The sequence below is a fragment of the Pseudochaenichthys georgianus genome, chromosome 4 (assembly GCF_902827115.2).
Source record: "Pseudochaenichthys georgianus chromosome 4, fPseGeo1.2, whole genome shotgun sequence".
Lineage (NCBI taxonomy): Eukaryota > Metazoa > Chordata > Actinopteri > Perciformes > Channichthyidae > Pseudochaenichthys > Pseudochaenichthys georgianus.
This window is the reverse complement of record NC_047506.1, coordinates 35983415-36007008: the sequence shown is the minus strand read 5'-3', so window position 1 is coordinate 36007008 and position 23594 is coordinate 35983415. Positions and strand designations below refer to the sequence as shown.

The 23594-nt window shown below is 40.3% G+C and overlaps 1 protein-coding gene across 1 annotated transcript in view; it reads left to right on the top strand.

Annotated features, from left to right (window-relative positions):
- The window catches only part of szt2 (SZT2 subunit of KICSTOR complex), a 107542-nt gene that overhangs the window by 49900 nt on the left and 34048 nt on the right, over positions 1-23594 (top strand). Inside the window, 13 exon segments of the mRNA XM_034081348.1 lie at positions 1535-1653; positions 1853-2017; positions 2978-3062; positions 5487-5654; positions 9890-10081; positions 10982-11181; positions 12109-12275; positions 13146-13243; positions 13385-13517; positions 13754-13884; positions 14773-14820; positions 17330-17451; positions 18113-18298. Coding sequence (XP_033937239.1) covers positions 1535-1653; positions 1853-2017; positions 2978-3062; positions 5487-5654; positions 9890-10081; positions 10982-11181; positions 12109-12275; positions 13146-13243; positions 13385-13517; positions 13754-13884; positions 14773-14820; positions 17330-17451; positions 18113-18298 — 1814 coding nt within the window.

Genomic DNA, 23594 nt, shown 5'->3' with positions numbered 1-23594 from the left:
TGACGTCATCCCCATTCAAAGTCAATGGGCAGAGAAGCGGTGGAAGATTCGTCTAAAGCTGCTGTGTGGACGTACCGTTAGCAAGCCTCGCGAACACTCAGAACTTTTCTGTATTGTCCATGTGTTTAAAAAGCAGGAAGTAAAAAAAATAAATCACCTTGTGATAAACCCGCAAGAGAAAAAGCATTTGAGCTCCATACTGTTTCAGAAATAATCCTTGATGTGGTTTAGAACAGGATGGCGTTTTATCACATCATATCTCCGGTATAATTCTGATCAGGCATTAGCTCCGCCTCCTCTTTTTTCTTTTTCAAGCTAACAACCCAAAATCCGTGTTTCTCTAACAGGGCTGCAAAAGAGGGGTATGAGCAGTATGAGGCATGGCTACAATGGGTGATGTGTTTGGTATTTTAAGCAAACAACTTCACAGACATGTTTTGTATAGGTATGGCCCTACAATATATTTTTCCAATATAGCATAATAGGTCCTCTTTAATTTATATTATGGGGAAGACCTTATTTGATGCACACCGTATTACTTTATGTTGCTGTTGTGTCCTGCCTTTGATCTTGTTCTCAACCTAAAGTTAATTAATTGTAATAAAAACAGGAGAAGGCTGCTGTTCTCCTGTAGATGCCTAGATGGCACTGTTGTACTAGGGACAAACCTTTGTTTTCTACCGGCTGGGATTACGTCAGCAGTTTCTCAAAAGCGCAGATGATTAAATTCCTATTCTGCTCTCCCACTAACTGTACTTTGAACTCCTGCGGGTTGTTTTTCTGCAACATCACTGGTGAGCTGTGTGAAGACCCTCTTTGAAGTGTGAATATGTGTGTTTTTGTAAGTGCACCATCACTCTTTTGTCAGCAGAAGAAAATATCAAGTTGATTACACAACACTTGGAAGGAGATACTAAACCCTCTGAGGCATTAATGAATACATTATTTCCTTTCATTGTTAGGTGGTAAGAACATTCTTCACCTTGAGTAATTAAATCAAGTTAAATTACTTATATTTTTCAAGAGCTCTCTGACATGAGGGAGACAGATTTCTTTTTCACTTGAAATTGCTTAGTCATTATATTTCAAAGTCATATTGTGGCAACTGAGCTTTCTCCATAACAACCGAGATAGAACATCTGAGTGATGCAGTGGAAAGCTCCAATACTAGGCATTTAAGGTTTTCCATTTGCTTTTATTTCTCAACCCAAATTGGTCTGAGGATGTAATAGGCTCGCTTTGACCTTTTTGCTGCATCTCCTACCAAAGGTTTTTGGATGGCAAAATGTTGTGTATGATAAAAGAATACAAAATAAAAGCTTTGACCTAACCTTTTTCTCTGGGACTTTTCAAACGCACCATCCTTTTTTCCGATTGTGCCACTTGGGAAGCATGCTTCAGGTGCTGTTAGAACATGCATTTCCTTTCCAACATACTAAGACCGTTAGATACTGAACTGCAATCACTTATTGAAAGCAGAACCTTTTTTTCAACATGAGGGTGATGCAGAGATGTTTATTCCCTCTGTGTTCAGGTCCAGAGATCACAGACGATCTGGTCAAACTGCTGCGGAAGCGCCTGGATGAGACTACCCTGGACATCATAACTGTCATGCTTGTGAGGAACTGCAAGCTCACACCAGCTGATGTGGAGGTAAACTGCTCCTATAGGGTCATTTGTAGAGAAGAAATTGAGGGGAAAGCAAAAAATGATTCTAAAATTATTGGGAATCTTTGAATACAAATACGTTTTAGGTACATTGAGCTGCTATTACTTTCACTGCGGCAATCAGACATCACTTTTATTGGAAATTGCTTTGGATAATAGCCTTTATAAAATGTTGTGTATTTAGTTCATCCAGCTATCAGGGTCTCCAGCCACCGAGGTGATGACCTTCAGCCTCCCCCCCTACTGTCTGCCCTGGCTGCCCGCTGTGGCTCACTACCTCAGGCAGAACCTCCTCATCTTCCTGCACGTACCCAAGTACACGGACAGCAACACAGCACACCACTTCAAGGTACAAAACACACCTACCCAATGCTATTGAGTTAGGGGACACATTCTGCTCATTTACAGGTGCATATAAGTATGTAGTGTCTCTACTGCGACGTGTCTCCATGCTTTAATGTTCAAAAAAGCTCTTTATTGTTCTCATACTGCCTGTGCTGCAGCACCTCTTTTCACCCTCTGTCTGAAACCAGAGCCCAGTCTGCTCTGATTGGTCAGCTGGTCGGCTCTGTTGTGATTGGTCAACTGCTTCGAGATATCCCTCCCATTAGCCAAATAATGTGTTGGCCCACTAGCCAATAGAAACTTGAGTGTTACGTAGTGATATCACTACTGTATATGACAGAAGTAAACAAAGGGGTCCAATGGAGGCGGATGTTAGCCTTTGCAGACCATTTAAAATTCACAAAAACCTATAACACACTACAGGAAAGGGAAAAACCCCAAATCCACATATAAGGGCCTCTTTAAATTAATATATATATATATATATTGTTTATTTAATCAACAAACAAACACAATTCATTTACTATTCTAAGCTAAACAAGAATGCTCTTACTGTGTTTAAAACAGATATCCTGGCTAAGCATTGAGAACAAATGTATACCGAGATTTTTTTTAATTTGAAATAAAGAACATATAAAGTCTTTGGCCTTTTTGTTATAGCTCTACCTCACATTATCCCAGAATCTGTTGCTGCAAGATCAATGTCTCAGCAGCAGTGTGAAGATCTGGCTAATAAAAGTCCTGGAACTACTTACAAAGATTTGTCGACTTGTAAAAGTAAGGCATTGCTGCTTGAACATTCACAAGTGCCTCCCTCTGCGAGTGCACCGCAAACAGCTCGATACAAAGTGATCAAGAAGGGATCCATTCTGGAAACCTGTGGCAGAGAGTCAAATCACTTTGGCAAGTCTCATTGTGATGTTGGAGATTAATGCTGACCGGTGCTCTCCTGTTCTGTGTGCAGCACTACTTTCATCTGAGCGGAGACTTGGCCGACAGAGATATCTACCTCTACAACAAACCTGGAGCCCAGGGGACTGGAGGCAAAGGTAATCACACGCCCTCAGTGTGTGTGTGTGTGTGTGTGTGTGTGTGTGTGTGTGTGTGTGTGTGTGTGTGTGTGTGTGTGTGTGTGTGTGTGTGTGTGTGTGTGTGTGTGTGTGTGTGTGTGTGTGTGTGTGTGTGTGTGTGTGTGTGTGTGTGTGTGTGTGTGTGTGTGTGTGTGTGTGTGTGTGTGTGTGTGTGTGTGTGTGTGTGTGTGTGTGTGTGTGTGTGTGTGTGTGTGTGTGTGTGTGTGTGTGTGTGTGTGTGTGTGTGTGTGGAAGACACACATAAATTACAGCGCATATACTGAAATGTAGGATTAACCCCTTGGGATGAACCATGTTGCTTTCAAGGGGGTGCTAACATATTGTACAAACAGCAAGGGAAACTAAATCACGTCACAATGCAACCACTACTTCACTCACAACACAGAAATGAAAGAAACACATGTGGACATTTGAAAAGAAGTGAATTGGTGGTCAGTTATTCAGTGAAAGCAAGTCAGTAGAGATGGTGTTGAGGTAGTTGATCTAACAGATGGGGGTGTAAGTGTTGCTTTGTTTGTGTTTGCCACATATTTCGCCTAACACACATTGTGCTCCCTGCGACTTGAATATTGCACTAGTCCATTTTGATTTTCGATACAATTTCAGCAGCCACTGACGGTACCCCGCCCTGAGAAGTGCCCATGCTTTGTAACATAACATCAAAACCGTTTAAGTGGTTTGACCATTTTTTTTTTAAATAAATGATTCCTGTGTTATCAGGCCATGGCATAGAGTTCAAAGGAGGCAGGTGTTGAAAAAACATTACAACTCAAACCCTTTTCTTCGTATCTGAGCCTGATACACTCTTTCTTTACCTCCGTCTCACTTTCTTTGCTGTAACCTCAGGTCTTTATTGTCGTTATACTCGTGTACAATGACACTTTGCAGGCTTCTCTCTATCAATCAATCAATCAATGTTTATTTATATAGCCCAATATCACAAATGTTACATTTGTCTCAGTGGACTTCACAGTGTGTACAGAATATCAGTATGACAATACGACACCCTCTGTCCTTAGACCCTCACATCGTACAAGGAAAAACTTCCAGAGAAAACCCAGTTTAAAGGGAACATGGGAGAAACCTCAGGGAGAGCAGCAGAGGAGGGATCCCTCTCCCAGGACAGACAGACGTGCAATAGATGCCGTGTGTCTATGCAGCTTAAAATAGAAACAAATGAATAAAAGCAGTAACATATTGTTACATTGCAAGCCTACTATGGTGTCTCGTCATAAACATCTCTTACATTATCACAATATTATCTCTCCATTGTTTTATTGTATACATACATAGCCACTTGAAAGTTGTATTTTCATGTATTCAAACTAACCCTCTTCCTAATTCATGTAGAGAACTGTTTGTCTTTGAACAACAGCACTCTCGTTTAAGGGTAGAGCGTCAGATTGGGAAAACAAACGAGTACCAAATGTTGACGGGCCAACAGCATGTGTCCAATGTAATCAGGTAACATGACAGATACTGGGAGATCTTCAAAGGACCTCTATGCCTTTGGCTGTCTAATCATAAACACTGAGGCGAGGAACAGTTTGCTCCTTGCTCCTGCTTTTAGACTTTCTGTCTAACCATGTTTTAATTGCTGTATGGAAAAGCTCTGACTCCATCTCATTAGTGTTAGCATCGGCAGAACAAAGTGCATTTGATGTCACCTGATCCCTGCCCGGCATGACATAACTCTGATAGTCACTTTTGTTCTTTTTAAACACCAATGTTATTGCAGACCGTGACAGTGATAGGACTAGAGCCAATTAATAATAAATAATACATGTATTTATAGAGCACTTTTATAGCACTCAAAGAGCCCTTATATATTGTATAAAACCACACACAAAAAAGAATGAACTCAACATGAATAACACATTAAAAGCAGTTTGAAAACGCTGAGTTCTGTTGCAGTCTTCAATGTGTTTAGGGAGAGACTTTCAGAGGGAGGGGGCTCTGTCCCCCAATCCGTTGATTATATATAAAAGGATTTAGCCAGTATCAAAATGTACTGCATCTCATGTGTGGCATGTTTTGTTAGGAGTGGCAGGAATGTTTCGTTTTTCCGAAAAGCATGTCTGCAATAAAAGCCAGTAAAATGGAAGCATCCAAAGATCAACAATGGATATTAAGACTGTTTAAGATTCTACTGTGTATGTGTGTGTAACATCTAGGCTGCTGTGACACACACTTACGGTCATATCATATATTTTGTCAGCTAAATTGATTTGTGTCTAATAATGACAAATCTGAATGGAAATTGCTTTTTTGGATAATTGTGATCGAAAGCAAATCATTTGTGACTCTGCAGGTAGAAGTTAAAATGGAGCTGACTAGTTTTGACTCTTTTGGACATGTAACCATTTCCCCCTGCTCTTTCAGGTATCGCCTGCATCTCTCTGTCATTCGTGGACGCCCATAATCGACCCCTTCAGGTTCAGGACGGTGCCGCCCTGCAGAGATCAGAGAACTGCACCACCCCCCTTCATCCAGAACACTTTGATGAGCTGACCACTGTGGGGAGGGTGGACTCCGTCAACATGAGCTCAGGTACATTTCAAAACTATTGCCAAACTTCATTAGGCCAGCTTTCCGGAATGTCTGAAGCTGGTTCCTGGTGGATGGTTAACGGTTAGGGTTTGTCATACAGGAAGTAGCACATGAAATGTAAATACTGTGCTCCGTCCACAGAATAATTTACTTTATTTTACTCCCTAGTTGTTTAAAGGGGACCTATCATGCAAAATGCACTTTCCGATGTCTTTTCTACATAGATATGTGTCCCCGGTGTGTCAGGGCACTCACCAAGTGTCAGAAAACAAAACCCTCTCTCTTTTCCTCCATACCCAAATCTCTAAAAACGGGGGTACACCAGCTGATCCAGATTTGCGTCCGATATGACGTAATATCTGAAATGTGGACCCACGGCCCTATCAGAAAGTTGCTATCAGAAACAATGCCCGACTGTTTTGGACGTAATATGGTCTGTTTTTACATTAGCAAGCATCGCTAACACTCAGAGCTAACCTGTACTGGAGAGAGTGTGTGTGAAGAAGCAGGGAATAAAAAAAGGAACTCACCTTGTGGTGAACCGTCAAGAGAAAAAGCATTTGAGCTCCTGTTTCAGAAATAATCCTTGATGTGGTTTGGAACATGACGGCGTTTAATCACGAGCTGAGTATCTCGTAGAATTCTGAGCAGGCACAAGCACCCCTCCTTTGTTTTCAAGCGAAGGACCCAGATCAGCAGTTCTCTAACAGGGCTGAAACAGAGGGATATGAGGGATGTCTAAAATGCATGATCCGTTTGGTATTTTGGGCAAAACACATCATAGATATGTTTTTATATATTTTTACATATCTGAGACCTATAATGTATACCTAAAAATAGCATTATAGGAGACCTTTAATATAAAGCTAACACTCTGGCTTTGGGTTGGGTAGCTTGGACATCATCAGGTTACTGATGGCATGAGAGTCATGAATGAATGGGGCCTTAAAGCAGGGATACACTTGAATGTCAGAATGTACACGAGAATGAAAAAAAAGGAGGCTATTGCCATCTCATATGATAGTGTGTCGTAGTGTAAGGTTGACTAATTGAACTCGTGCAGCGAAATGACCAGAATCAGCATTATTAGGCAAGTATTGGTACACATGAAGAAAAAAACGTGACTCCAGTTTTCTCTGCAGCTTTAATACACAGTTCCAATAAGCTTTAACAGGAAGATAGAAATAGACATACAGCTACAAATAAGGACAGCAAAATGGAACCAAGAAAGGTAAACATGAAGCCATTATGTACATTCAGGAAGTCTCTAATGGGCTTTTTTACCTCATCCAAAGATGTAATCTTTTCAAGGGTTTAAGAGACTCTCCTGAGGTACATGCAATGGTTTGAAGGAACAAGAGCAGTGGCGAGAGAACACATTCCTGAGAGGTTCTGGATGAGATCATCCATTCTCCCCAGCCTCGCCTGTTGCGTCTGCCTGTCAGGAAGCTGGCCACCCACTGACAGGTGGCGGGATCTGGGAGAGTTTCGAGCAGAGGATTTGTGTGTTGAATGCAGAAAAGAGGAGCGTAACCCTGCTGTGGGCAGAAGGTTTTCGCGGCACACACATTTCTTTACAGAACTTTTTAACGATGTCAGTTCATCCAGGTGTGTAGCTGCAGTGTTGGAAACCCTCCGATCAGTGCAGAGAGCAGCCTAGTGTCACTCTGAAGGTCAATCACCTCACAGTCATGAAAGATTTCTATGGTTGTATTCAAAGCTCAGAGGGTCGGGCAGGTAGAAAGAAGACGAGCCAAACAGTCATCAGTAGGCTCAAAACTGAAAATAACATCTATGAGCAGTCGATTACAACAAATGGTGTCTGATCCCACTTCCAGCTCCACCTTCTGGTAGAACATTCCGGGCTCCCTAGAGCAGGCTGAACTGCAACAAATCTAATTCCTGCCTATGTCCATTAAGCTTCTCAACACTCAAATGTAATGTAATATCATTTAAAGTGTGGTTGTGGATTACATCACTATTCCCAGTATTGTCCTTACTGGGACAATGAAGTATATCATATTGTATTGTATATTATAGTATCGGATCCCATCTTATCGATCATATCTATTGTATCGTAACGTATTGTTCTTATAGTATTGTATCCTACATATCGTATTGTTCTTAGCATATCGTTTAGTTTCGTAACGTATAGTAACCTTTCATATCACATCGTATCATAATGTATTGTATTGTTTCGCTTACTAAAGCTTTAAGGGGGACTGCACGATAATGTTGTTCAGCAATGGACCAGTCTAATCTCTGGTGGGGCGCACTGTATATGCTGAATGTTGAAAGTTAGTGGTTTAGTTCGTTTAAAACAAAAAATGGAGTACAATACTACATATGATTTCAGTGTGTGTGTGTGTGTGTGTGTGTGTGTGGGCTTTACTTACAGAATTGTAGAAGAACAGTGTATTTTAACATTGCTGAGATTTGCTCACAATGTCAGACAGACAGCCTCCAGATAATAAGATGCCTTTCTGATTGCAATGTGTTGAGTGTGCATTTAGACCTGCATTAATATATATGATTAATACATGCATAGATATCATATGCAGAGTTGTAACATGACCAGTAGACTGAATCTGACCTGTGAAGTAAGTGCAGTTCCCCTTCAGAATTACTGTTTGATTATCTTACAAGGTCATTGTATTGTATAAACGAATCATTTGAGAATGATAAATTGCAGTCATAAATGTCACGCTACGTCATGGGTAACAGTCTGGCTATTACATTTAAAGTCAAAATATTAAATCCCCCTTAAATTGAACTGGTAAATCTTCCTCGTAAATGACTTCAACTCTGTAATATGAACATGTTTGTTCCTGGAGGCGAGATGTGTTAATGTGACACTGCATAGCAGGTCCATAAATCCAAATGATGTTTTGTGGGCTTATTAATATAATTGTGTTTATTAAGTGTGAGCCATACTCAAAGACAAAGAGGACTGCAGTTCTTACATTGACTGGTTTAGGGAATAAAAAATAGACCATCCTCAAATGGTGGTTTTAATGAATTAAACATTACTGTGCAGTGAAAATAATTATTCATGTCACCATCTGTGCCTTTTTAAAGACATGTTAAAGAAATGTTATTCAAAAATAATAAACGTGTAATTGGTTTTTCGAATTGGTGGTGAAGAAAGCAGCAAAGGACATACAGTAAGGCATGTACTGTAGACAGTTAGCATTGGTGCAAGATCACACAAAGCACTCGTGTGTAGTTTCTTTATGTATGTCCTCATCATATCTCTAAAGATGAACCGTATTACAGGGAGGGAGGTGTGCAGAAGCATTGGCTCTGTTTTTAAATATCAATATAATAAAGTCAGGATAATTGTGATGTTTTTGAATATGACACATTAGCGCAGAAGATTAATAACCTCACATCAGTACTCCTGCCCCAATATAAGGACCGCCTTTCCCATAATCCCTGCTGCTTCCTTACTAAAACTGAAAGTTAGCTATTTTTTACTCACTTCTAAGACTACTATATTGTGTTTTTTAGAACGACTCTACTCTACCAGATAGTCCTGATCTCTATGTAATAAAACAAGGCGAGGGAGGAGGGAGAAAGGGTGACTGGATTACAAATTATTTTTTTTTTTTTTTGAGAGGTATACTCATAGGTGTTAGTGGGGGGGTGAAGGAAGTGAGGAGACTTCCTGTCATCTCTGAAGTCTCCCGTAATACAAGTTTCCTCAGGCGGGTGCTGAGGTAATTTTCAAAGGTTTCTGCAGCACAGATGGGTGACGCAGGAGGTAAAATAGGTGAGAGGTGAACAATGCTGGATGTATCAAAATAACTGGATACAGCGTTGGAGGCGGGGCCTTGTTTATTCATATAAAAGTGGTGCATTAAGCCAAAACGGCCTGACTATAAATACAAATACATACATCTGAATGTAAATACAAGTACTTGGACGACTCGGGGACTTGAGCCCGGCATAGAGCATGCACACCTGCGTCTTCCTTAAGCTCCGGCTCCAGTCAAGTCCGTCACGGAAAGTCACGGCTGCTCTCCAGATGAACGGATATGCAAAATAACTCGATTAGCTTTTAGCGCATTTTACAATTTTTAGACCCTAATTAAGATAAGGGATATCCAAGTGTTCTGACTGATGTAGATTTTCCTTAAAAAAAAAAGTAAGATGCTTATATACAGATTCATTTCTATAATAATAATTGTATGCAGGATTTTCCTCTTTAATGTTTTGGTATTTATGTGTGACAGAGCCCCAGCTGTTTGTGCGGTTTGACATCTGGGAACAAGGCAACGTCAGCCCCGCACAGCTGAGTGACAAACTGCAGGGGGCGCTGCGCCACGCTCTCTGTGACGTCATCATGGAGCTCAGAGTGCTGCCCAACCCTCTCTGTTTGGGGGGGGTTTGCCCTGCAACCAAAGCACAGAGGGAAGAGGCTAAAGGTGAGGTCATCATCAAGCATCTTTGCTGTGTGCACTTTATGTACTGTGTGTCATAATCAGACTCTTCACGCAGGAAGCATTACACTTCAAGCTAAGACATGTGTATGTAGGCCAAGACGGAGCTTTGCATCCCAACGGCTCGGTTGACAAAAAGCATTGAGATTTTTTCATTGTATTTCAGAATATTGCAGAAAATAAACTCTGTGACTTGAAGCAGAAACTCTATTTGGACCTGTCAACCTTAGTTAGATGGAAATGACTCAAACCACTCAGAGAGGTGTCATTTTACAAATGTAGTCTTTTTATTTAATGTTTTTTAGGTGTATACTTAACAGGAAAATGCCTACCGTACATATTTTTAGTTGAGTGGTTGAGTGGTTAAAGGACAGGTGTCGACAAGTACAGGGTCACATATACAGACAACAGAGAATTTACAAAGGAAGACAAATGATACAAGACCAGGGTTGTTAAGCAGGACTCTGTATACTTATCTGTATCAAGAATCCATACCCGTTAGCCATCTTGCATGGTCGGTGACAGGGCACTGAAACGAGTCAAACGTGAAAGAAATGCAGTCTGATTAACATAATAAATGCAGCATTCAATTTTGGAAGTCCTTCTACTGTAGGTGACTTCCCTGTGAAAAGCAAAAGAAAATGTTTCCTTTAGTGCCTTGATTACACTCAAGCTATAGGCTAATACAAGAAATATATATCTTTATGTGTGTCTCAATATGTGTATAAAAATACTTTTGAAAAATGTGTGGACTTATCAACGACTTTAACGTCATTGAACGCCTCTAATGAGAAAAACACTAAGAAGGATCATCATTGTCTTTATCGGAAATTCTGAAATTGCCTTGGATATGAACGCCTGGTTTCTGTCTGTGGTGGTCTTCAGGGCAGTTGGTCCCGCTGCCTGAGGTGAAGGAAGTGAAGGACAGCCCCCGGCAGCGCAGCGGCTCCCGGGTCTTTAAAAGCAGCCCCTCTCCCATCACCCTCACCCAGGCTGGAGGCAGCAGCCCCCTGCCCGGGACCATCACCCCCGAGTCCACCACCCCCACCAGCAAGAGCACCCGCCGGAGCTTCTGGGACATACTGGTCAGTTTGTTTGTGTTAAATTGATAGTATAGGTGTTCTGAGATTTATTTGAATATGCTGACTGAAATAATGAATCAACTGGATACACCTCCCTGCGGGTAATGTTCATAGGGTTTTCTGAACATTTCTAATACCTAGAATGAATGACTTAATACCAGCTTACCAACATGTCTTGAATAGTAAAAGCCAACCTCTAATTAAATGAAAATGTCAGATGTAAGTGCTCAGGTATTCTTTTGAGTTGTTTGCCACATATATTTGAGATATTATTTCCGGTTGACATTAGGTAAATGTGCCTTAGGAATAGTCATATACTTTTTCACCATTTTGTAATTATGATTAAATATTTTGTGTGGGGAATTAGTGAATTACAATGTTAGTTTTATGTATAAATGAAACCATTTATATTTCTTTGTTTTTACGAATGTTTCTGACATTGTTTGCCTGTTTTAATATTGTCAGTTTAGACTTTGTGGTAATATAATTTAGAGTTAGCTTTCTTTAATTTAAAGTTGTTGAAGCTTAATTGGATTCTAAGCATCAATCAATGTAAGAACTGGTTTGATTTAAAACCAGTTCTAGTGGTACACTCCATAGAAAAAACTACTGCTCTGATGGGCTTCCAGTTGCCACTGAAAGACATGTTGTTCCATAAAATATGGAACATATATAAGCACACATATATACCAAGTTTAGATAATTATTCAGATCCGGTCTTGCAACACAAAGAAACAACCCTGAGTTCATAGACAGAGCTAATCTGAATGATGCTCTTATATACTGTGTATTTAGAATTATTGGCCATTTGTGAGTTTTAAACCATGATTGCATAACTACAGGAAGGTCTGGATTCAGTTTGTCTCTCTGAGCGAGTCCCTTTCCTGAGATCCTCCCATCACTTTTATGCGTTCCTCTCCATCCTTGCAGAGTAAGCCAGATTCATCAGAGCTGGGCAGCCCAAAGACCACTGACGACATCGTGCAGGAGAAGGGAGAGGAGGGCAAAGCAGCCCGACGGAGGCACAAGACGGAGAGCGTGAAGCAGCAGTGGAGCCAGGAGAAGGCTCTGGCTGTGGAGCTGGAGCAGGCCCAGAGGTGGAGTACCTCAAGCATTATCAGGAACATCACAGCATTCAACTAATACCAGACACCGCTAAGGCGCACCACAGAAAAGCCCCTGTAAAACAATTTCCATATTGATTGACTTGATTGACTTGTTTTGGAAGTGATATGGTTTGTGTTTACATTGGCAAGCATCGCTAACACTCAGAGCTCAACTGTACTGTAGAGAGTATGTGTAAAAAAGCAGGAAGTAAAAAAAAAGGAACTTACCTTGTAATAAACCCGCAAGAGAAAAAGCATTTGAGCTGCATACTGTTTCAGAAATAATCCTTGATGTGGTTTGGAACATAATATGGCGTTTCATCACGGCAGCATTTAGCTGAGTATCTGGGTAGAATTCTCCTGCATGAGCTCTCTTCTCTCTCTTTAAAGCTACGGACCCAGAATCAGCACTTTAGTAACAGGGCTGAAATAGAGGGGTATGAGGCAGGGCTAGAATGGGTGATCTGTTTGGTATTTTGAGCAAAACACTTCAGAGACATGTTTTTTATATATCTGAGACCTGTAATATATGCCTGAAAATAGTATAATAGGAAACCTTTAAACACATTTGTGAACAATATTTGAGATAAATAGGCCTTTTGTGTACATAGAAAAAGTCTTAGAACTTAGATTTTGGCTCATGAAAATGGGAGCAAAAACAAAAGTGTATACTTTTGTTCAGTGTATATAGCATTAAGCGGCTGAATAGATTTTACTAAGAATTTGGCGCCCTCAGATCCATAGCTTAAGAAAGTTGAATATTAAACCTACATGCAAACAATTGGTGGACACATGCATGTTTTTATTAAAAAAAATGCCAAGTCAAGCGGAGGAGACATGAATGTGTTTGTGTTGGTGCAGGAGGCAGGTGGCCCAGTTGGAGGAGGGCGATGCGGGCACTCTGCACCCCGTCTACCAGCTCACCTGCCAGCCATGGATCACCTTCATGGCTGAACTCGGTAAGTGTCATATTCCCTAATGCTTGGAACAAATACGTTCGCTGCTTTGACAGATAAGAGGGTGTTATATTCTGTCTTCTTAAGTATCTCTCACTTTCTGTTTTTCTTTCCTTTCTCTCTGACCTGGCTGCCAAACACCAGGGTGCCCCTCCATCCAGCAGTGCACGGCTGACGTGGCTTCACACTTCCTACTGCCCTCCATCTTGGCAGAGATTGTCAATTTAGTCAGCTCCCTGGCAAATGACACAACAGTGAAGGCTTTTGAAAAGACACGGTGAGTTGTGTGTTGCTTATGAAATGAGAAAGCCTTGTTTAGAGCTTATACAACAGCACACAACCGTGCAATGCAAAACCAATCATCATCAGGTAGAGGATCTCGTACTATCTTATAACCCTTTATTCTTATATACAAACCTGAGTAGATTGCATTTGTGTTATAAATATCTTAGACCATCATCGTTTTATACATCATAGTAATATGTATATTTGGTTTGTTTCTTTCATTTCTAGGTGTCCAGCATCTGGGGAAATGTTTGTCCCCTGTCCTCTTGTCCAGACCCTCAGCCAGCCTCCAGACGCTACGAGGAGCTTCATTCTCATTGGCCGCAACTTCCACCAGTGGCACTGCAGCACAGAGCAAGGTAAATGCCAATGCCAGTGTTTCTATAGCTTGTTTTAGCAGAAGATTGTGCTCTGCCTGTAGGTATTTTAATTAAAAAATACCTCTGGCATTCTGCACAACTTTTATCTTATTCACAAACTCATTCTTATAACAATTATTCAGGCAATTCGCACTTTTTTACTCGGGTTATTACAAAATGTACGCGTTTTTTCCGCTTTTACCATGTTTAAAACAAGTTACGTGAAATGTATAATAAGTTGGTACATAATGAAAAATCTGGGGAGAAAACCATTGTCGACACACTTTGATGATGACGCTGTAAATGATACACTGGAAACATGTTGAGGAATAAACTCTACTTTAGTTGAATACTAGCTGCAGTTACCTGGACAATATGTGTTCAATTCGATTGAAATGGAATTTGAATGAGGTAATGCAATAAGATGTAGGTTTTCAGGTTTGTGCAAAGTGGCGTATTTAAATCTTTGTCGGCTATACAGTAGAATATACAGTATGAGAAGAATTAGATCAGAATCTTAATAGATATAACTGGGCAAATGTATTCTAGATATTGTAGTATTGCCCCACATCAGGTCCCGATGCTAGCAGCGACAACAACTACAGTTTAAGGTGGTCTGACTTTTAAGGTGGACCAGCTGAACAATTTCTCCAAAGAGACTTGTTTGTTATTTTTTAAACATCACTAGTCTGAGCATGTTTTGTGTCGAAGCTTTCAACATGCACTCCTTGCTGCTTCTCTTTGCTTCTGTGTGTCTTTGTCCATGCTAGCAGACGGCTAACGCTTCTGTGTGATTTGCAAAGTGTGTGCTTACATCAGTTTGTGTCCATGTGCCGTGTGCTTCACTGTCCTTGCCTTGCTGTTTGTTCCATCTCTGTTTGCCTACAGAAGACTGTTCAGATGAGGAAAACATCGCAGTGCTAAATAGGTTCACACGTAAGTTTGCCTTTCAGGTTAGATCACCAATGCTGAGGAGATGTTTGATATTGTTGTTTGAAGGAATGGTAGTGCTTAATATACATGTTTGATTGATTTATTAAATATAGGTATCAAACAACACATCTTAAAAGGGGACACAGTGCAATTAGATTTCAATCTTAAAGACACTAATAACCTGTTTACATCAAACAAAAAAACATATCAAACTTTATTTATTTAGCACTCATACGCAAAGTTAACAAAAAGTGCTTCACAAGCCAAACACATAAATAATACATAGAAATAACAATACTTCCCCTGTCCACTCCCAATAGTAAACATATCTATATCACATAGCTTTGCGATTAATACAAATATAATATACTAATATAGTTCAGTTAAAAGCCAAAGTTAAAAGATGGGTCTTGATTATGCATAAAACACAAGACATACGACCCGATATTTGTGCATCAAGGTGCGAGGCGCTAAGCAATGTCTAGTAGTGGATAAAGAGAGGGAGATTTCTAGAGGTTTACGTGGGTAAATCTTGCCCAACTAAAGTGAAACAAAAATGGTAGAAGAGAGAAAAACCAAACATAACCTGGTTTGGCAATGACCGCCTCTCCTGCTCTCTGACTGTAGGGCTCTGCCTGACATCACACTGCCAGCATGTCACTCACCAGCTAGCTAGTGCAACGGCAATTTGGCTACAAATGATAGAGTACCTTCACTGAAATTGGAAAAGTGCCAAGCTTAGATGTTGTCTCTTTTTGAGCTAACTAAAGTGCATCTTGGCCAGATAAAATGCCATTGTTTAAAGGCAACTGCTTCTGAACACAGACCAAGATCATATTAGAGGAAAGAATCTAAAACACCTCTTTACTATCAGAACGCAAGTTCAAACAACTCCAACTAACCTTTTAATTTCAGTTACGACCAAACGACCATAAGACCATACAAAATGTATGAAAAGAGCCGTGCCAACATAAGCTGCACATGCAGACATCAGTGAGTCCAATATGTGTATTTGAAACACAATGAAAAGGAAAATAAATAACATAAAAACATTAAATAAAAGGGATATTGACCCATTTTATTACAATTAATGGCTTATAAATCAATTGCAGTTTTATTGTTGTTCAAGTGCATTAATAAATAGTCAAAAGGTTCAGTAGAAGCCCGGTGTGAACTCAGAAGCACACATCTGAGATCAGGCAGGCAGAAGCTAAGCACACCGTCATAATTTCCTTCCTAACTGCACTGCATATTGTTACTTGAATGTGGAAAATATTAAAGACAAATACTAACTTTCCAGACAAGCATTACTCTTCATTTTCTAACTGTTTGAATGTGTTGGAATCGCCTCACTCTATCAGCAATGAACCAAGGTTACGTTACGCAATCCAAACCTTTTAATGATGGGTCAAGCCTAACTGTGGAAGCCTCTCAGAGAAGCCTCGTTCAATGAATGTGGCCTATGGGCAGGTCCCCAGTTGATGTGTTTTTTAAAGCCATGGTAAGGGGCTGCCCAGTGCCTGTTATCCTCCACTTTAGTTAGAACAGATGCCGACAGTCAGTAGGAGTCGGTCTTCTGTCTGCTTTTGATTCATACTGCTGTGCCGTTTCACTGAGTTCCTCTGGAAAACAAGAAGCTGCAGACTGATATGATGTCTGACAAACTGAATATGTAATCAAAAGACTTGGCCAAGGAGAAACAGAAGATGAACCATAGCAGTGTGCAGTCACCTTGTCTCTCACCATCCATTCTGATCCCAGCCACTCTCTGCCCCTACATCCCAAACACTGCCTGCTGCAGTAAGCTTCTTTTTCTAAAGATGAGTCATTCCAATGACTCCTCAAATCTAAGTCAGAACAATCTTAGGCTCAGGTTATTTATGTATGACTCCCACTTACTATCTCCTTTACCTGGCACACCAGAGAACACTCAGGCAGTCTATATATTGGCGCAAAGGATCTGATGCTTGGTGATATATGTGACCAAAGACTTTCTTAAAATGTTCACAGGAAAAGGACATTCTAATATGAAAATGCATGAAATCTAAACTGGAACCTTAACATAATAAAACAAATGCAAATGAATCACAATACCACGTTTGACCCCAACTTCCTCCTGTAATTACAGCACAGATTGTTACAATAAATTGCCTGTGCTAACTAGTTTCTTATGTCTTAGCATATGCCCTGTGTAGCACCCACGATACAGAGGGCAATCACAGTGTCCAAAAACTGCCCTTAATTCACAAACCTTGTTATAATAAAGAAAAAACCCTCTGATTTCTCCTACCAGTTTGTCATGCACTTCTATATAACAACACAATACATGTATTTATTGTATCTCCGCCCAAAAATACAACCAAACCCTATTATTTTAATCACAGACTATTATTGTGATCAACACGATTGCATTTAATTAAGCAATTGACACTCGAATTAATGAATTTAGGTATATATATGAATGGATAGGAATGAGCTCATAAATGACTTAACGCCTCTCTGTTCCTCACAGCTCATAAGGGCTTCCAGCGCTTCGAGGCTCTGGAGCACAGCGATGGGTTCAGCCCCAGCCAGGCCGGGGCAGGACTGGCCCCCCGCCAGAGGTTCCTCTTCATCTGCATCGTGGACAAAAAGGTTGGGATATGGAAGTCTTAGTGCTGTGAATGTGCCTCCAGACAAGAGTTCTTACTAACAAAAGGTCCTGATTGATTGAGCTGTGAATACCCCTCTGATCCCTGAATTGCACTGCCCCTCATGTCCATTTAAAAAAAGATCTCACTTAGATTCAGGAGTAAATCAGCATGTGTGTAAATATTTGTACAGGTTTTGACACGTGTTTGAGATGTTTTCCTTTGATCCCAAATGACAACAAAGGTACAGTGCAGATAATTGGAAACAAATAAAAACAGTAGAGTCACATTACATAAAGAGTCAAGCACTAGTTGTAATACATTTAAATAAGTACAAATCCATGGTAAAAAACAAGTGAACATCTACAACTATTGAAGTAACAGCCATAAGTAACACGTTTAAACAAAGGTTATATTGCATATAGCAGTTATTGCACAGAATATGTTTATTGTAATGATCAGTGTTATCGTACACAAGTGTTACAAAGCCAATACTAGCTAATTAATAGATTTTTTTTTGTATTAATCCATTACTATTTTAGGATGGTTTTCACTCTCTTACCACTTGTCCTCCCTGAGATTTAAAAGCCACAGATGTGCATATGTGACATATTATCACATGTACAGTATGTGTTGGACTCATATAGTTGCCCTCTTTGCCTCAGGTGACTCTGTACAGCTATAACTGGTCTGTGGACCTGGGCTCCTCTCTGAACCGCGAGCTGCTCCGCCTGGTGAGGTGGCAGAACGCCCGGGCGCACGTGGTGCACTGCCTGCTCAACCAGAAGATGGGCCTCTTCCATCACTACTGCTTCTCTGACGCACCCATCCACGAGCTGGACTACAAGCAGGTAGAGACACAGAGCAGAGGGAACATGTAGAACAATGGACTAGTTCACTTAGCATTTCTTTCTTTCTTAAAAATATTGGTTATTCCTATTACTGATATTCATAGTAGAAATTGCCCTTGTTTAAAAAAATGGGAGACTATTAAGGCTTTGAAGCACCGGAATACATCACGGTTAGTCCAATTCCAGGCAGATATTCCATTTGTCTTTATTATTATGTAATTATAAAGTTATTATATTGTGTTTTTCATTATAATGTATCCTGGTGGATAAAATGAATAAACATAAGCAATACTTTCACATAATAAAGAATCAAGATATAGAAATATCTCAATTAAAGAAAAAACACAAAGAGAAGAAGGGGAAAAAGAAGTGGAATATGAGACGAGGAGAGAAGAAGGCATATTGTGCTTTATCATTTCCTGTTATTCTATTGTTGTTGCGGGTGTCTGGCCAGGTTGGATTTTTATTTTTGTCAACTGTGTCTTTTCAATACAAATCCTGGGAGAGGAATAAGCCAGAGACCAACCTTGTACGGGATGAAGTTGAAAAACAACATTTAAGTCTGAAAGGGAAGCCAAGAGTGAATTTCAATTTCTTTGTTAGAACTTCAATATGGTGTTTGAAGTTCAGATTACTATCCAACCAAAAGCCCAGGGGCCTCATTTATAACGCCGTGCGTAGGATTCACGTGGGAAGGTTGCTTACGTAGGAGAAATCCAAAAAATAGGTACAGAAATGTTCCGACATTTTCCGATTCACCAAACATTGCGTACCGGCGAGGAAAGTGCGTACGGCACTTCCTACGCCGGTTTCCCTTTATAAATCACAATCGACTCGAAATGCGGTGCAGCTTTTGCGGGCTTCATGTAACGCCCATATTTGCCTATAAATAGTCAAAGAAACGCCCATTCATTCATTCTGACTGACTTTATGAAGAAGATCGCAGGAAATGACGACAGAACAGCTAAAAAAGACATCTCACACCGTGTCAGATTTTGGTTATTTTGGGGAGGTCGAGATAAATCATATTGTTTGGTGGATGCCGTTTGAACCAGCATGGAGGTCGGATCGCTAACTCAGCCCCGGGGTTTGCCGAGGTCAAGCTTGTGACATTAAGGCGTGCTGCTGCAACGGCAGGTGCAGGGTCGCCAGCTGCACCATCGCCTGCAGTTCTTTCATCACTATTTCGTTTGAATAAATCTTTAGAACTTTTAAGCCAATTTCTGATGTCCATTTTGTAATTCAAACCGAAATGGGAGTCTACAGAATGCACAATAAACAATAAACAAATCCAGAATAGGCGGCAGAGTGTGACGCTGTGATTGGTCTAAATGTGGACAAATCACAACAGACACATGAATTTATTTGACGTAGCCTGCGATTATTTTTTTTAGTTACTATCTGACATCACATACATCGTAGCATAAAAGTTCAGTTTATTTATAATTTAAAAAAGAATCCAGATTGCATAGGGTAGAAACTAGGGACTCAAGAATCTTTGATAACACAGAAAGATTTGAGATAGGACGATAGTTATTCAACTCCATGGGATCACCAGCTTTCAAGAGGGGCGATACCAGAGCTTGCTTCCACACAGCTGGCAGTGTGTGAGTGGACAGGGAGAGATTAATATAATCAGTTGTGCTATAATCTGAGCTGCAATTTTTAAAAAGAACAGACCGAGGCCGTCAGGCCCGGCAGACTTTTTAGGATCAATTGAGTGCAAACCCTGTAAGACTTCAGAGACCGAGAAATTTGCTAAATCAAAAACAGGGGAGTTCATCTCTAGACTAGGGCTGTGAGTACGACCAGGCAGAGAGTCATGACTTTGCTCATCAAAAATGTGACCAGCCTTTTTGAAGTGAGCATTGAAAGCATTAGACATACCATCTGAATCTGAAATAAAAGAATCACTGACCTTCAGTTTTTGTGGGAAACTAGAAACCTTCTTGTTCTGAAGTGATTTCATTGTTTTCCAGAACTTAGAATGGTCATTAAAACAATCAGTGGTTAAGCTCCGATAGTAATCAGCTTTAGCTTTTTTAATAAGGGCTGGACATTTATTTCTGAGGACACGAAAAAGAAGCCAGTCATCACTAGTGTTAGACTTTCTGCTTATTTCGATCATGAATTAGATCAGATAATTCTCTAGTAAACCATGGAGTGTTCCTATTCTTGACTCTGAATTTTCTAAGGGGGGCATGTCTATTAATAATCGATAAAAAGTGATCAATAAAAAATTGGACGGCAACATCGACAGATGGAATTAACGCTATGAAGTGCCATTTAACCTCCGCCAGATTGTGTAGGAAAGCCTGCTCAGAGAAGTGTTTGAAGCAGCGCCTGAGCCCTTGGCTTTGGGCAACTTAGTGCTCCTAACGCAAGCAATAGTGCAATGGTCACTAATATCATTAGGAAAAACACCAACAGACACATACTTATGAGCTGCATTTGTTAGAATGACATCTATAAGGGTATCGTTATTGGGTTTAGCAGGGTTTATTCTAGTGGGACTATCAATAAGCCGAGTTAAGTTCAAAGAATCACAAACCTGCTTAAACTGTGACGAAGGGGAAAAAGAAGTGGAATATGAGAAGAGGAGAGAAGAAGGCGGCATATTGTGCTTTATCCTTTCCTGTTATTCTATTGTTGTTGCGGGTGTCTGGCCAGGCTGGATTTTTTTTTTTTGTCAACTGTGTCTTTTCAATACAAATCCTCCATAGGTATAAAAAGCAAATAATGCAAATTCCCCAAAAGATTACTGGCAAATAAAACAAACTAATTTGCGTTACATGCTACCAAGCCCAACGAAGCAGGAGCCCAAGACAATTCCATGACTTCAAAAGAAAATGTACTCCAGTTCTACAGTCCTGATTAAAACAATACACTTACACTAAAGCCAGCATTTTTAGGAAATTAACTACATCTTAAAATAGATATTGAATCAATTCCAGTGGAAACAATTTTCCAGTTGTCATTCAGTGTAAAAGCTGTCATTAAACTCCATCCATATTCCTGTCAGCTGCAGCTCCTTTCATGGTGTTTCGTCTTTATACAGCTTATTTTCTGTTTTGAGTGTCTCAGCATGTATTTAATATTGAGAGCTGCAGATCAATATTCCAATGATGGACTTGGCAGCAGAAACCAAAACAAGATTTCTCAGCCATGATGTGACTCAGCATTCTTATTATTCTTGATTCTTGCCCCCGCTGTATTTCCTGCCGTCTCACTTTGATGACCAGCTCGAGCTCAGAGAATTGTTCTCTAGTTTGCTTCCAGTGACAAAAGTGTTTTCTAAGCATATTTAACAACCTGTCTGTCTTTACACTCGTACGTTCCCACTCTCCTCCACACTCACACTATGAGTCAGCTGTCATATCCACCTCCATGTTCCCTCTAGTGGTGCAGAGAGACTTCCACAGGAAAACACCTGCATTTACATAATTTAGAATTGTAACAGTAGGCTTGAGGTTTTACAGGTTGTGAAATAAATTGCAGTTATGGTCACCACATTCACAACATGTTATTCCCTTCCTCAAAATCTGCCATTGCAGAAATAGAAAAATATATAAGGTATAACCTGCTGGGCTGCGGGTTTATCTCAGTGATTGGCCTTCACTGTGTCTGAAACAACCCATTAAAACCAGGTGGCACAGACATACTGCTACATCTGCAGGGATATAATAGCATTTCAAATAACACATCATTATGATTATCATAAGGACATCTACATTATATTTGACTGTCGCAATCATTGTAGTTGTAACAAAGTTCTGTGCTGCCTAAAAAATGTATGATGTGCCACATTTCAGTGATCTTTCTAATTTAAAGTCACTTTGAGCTGGATATTATCCCATTAAATGTTACAATTTAATCATAAAAAAAATAAAAGTCATATTTTTAAAAAGCGAGGATTGAGCTCCAATAGGGCTGAAAGGCAGCTTTTATGAAAAATGTTCCGTATAACAACAGCGCACATATCAAACTGAATGAAGGACTGGGTGATATGGAGAAAATATCACCCATGATCAAACATCATGATTGCTCTAATCAAATATTTAGATGAGGGAATTGCAACATTATTGTCTGGTTGACTAATAATTATGTTCCAAAGTGACATTTTTTTGGTAAATTATCAATAGTTAGTTGATAAAAGCAAATAATAGAACAGCTGGGAATAGCAGTTCAGAAACTTCATATCTTCTCTAATGCAACCTATACTTATGCTACAGTATTACCATATCAGAAATGTAATGTCGTCTCATATCATGTCCATGCTATCATCTTGATATACTGAATGTGGGAAAATCATTATTTTAATGAAGATTTTTAAATAAGACTGAATTACCCAGCAGACAAAGTAAGTCCTGGAAAGGCCGGGTTCATCGAGTGGTTTGTCGTCAAAATAATAATATCACCTGGTATGATAATGAATATGGCAGCTTTCCCTGCACAGACCGTGTGTGTGTGTGTGTGTGCAGCAGTGAAGAATGCAAAAGGCACCGAGTGATTACTTGATACTTATTCCTAAATTGAATTTGTGTTTAATCATATGCTATTGGTCCAGCTAGTGTCCCAGCATAACAAGAACATGCTCAGTTGGGTGTTTGGGTTAATCGGGCCCAGCAGCTCACCTTGCAGGCCAATAAGGCAAGGATGACATATAGCATGCATTGCGTTAAGTATAAAAGGAGAACGGTTGAAAAATACAGAAAAAATTGTCAAATTCATTGTTTTGCTGCTGCATTGTTGTGTGGAACATGCCGCAGTAGACATTTATCAGAGCAGCATTTTACAGCAAATAAGACACCAAATGCCCTTTTAGCATTCCCCCTTCGGCCAATTATGAAACAAGCTCAAAGAATAGAAAGAAACCAAACTTTTCCTTTCCCTCCGATGGCCTTCATCGCCACATCACTAAAGAGTCCGGACAGAAGGCAGAGTCAGAGCAGCAGAAAATCTGCCTAACAGAGCTTCATCTGTCACGGCCCTGATAAGAAGCAGAGGGAGCACCAGTGCGCAGTTTGACCCCCTCAGCCTGGAGCCCTGCTGCACACTGCCGGGGCATCTGTCCCCCCCCGCTCCGCTGAACTAACGCGCCCAAAAGTTCCTCTCAACAGCAACCAGGGCCCACCATCAACGCTTTGAAAATCTGATAGTATTAAGATAAATATTAATGATGTATAAAGGAAGGGGACGAGCCGACTCGATTTCCTGAGGAGCTGAGATCCTCTAATGATCGAGATCTCCTCCACGATGTTGAGAGAAGATCTCCAACATCTTGCTTCAAGCGAGA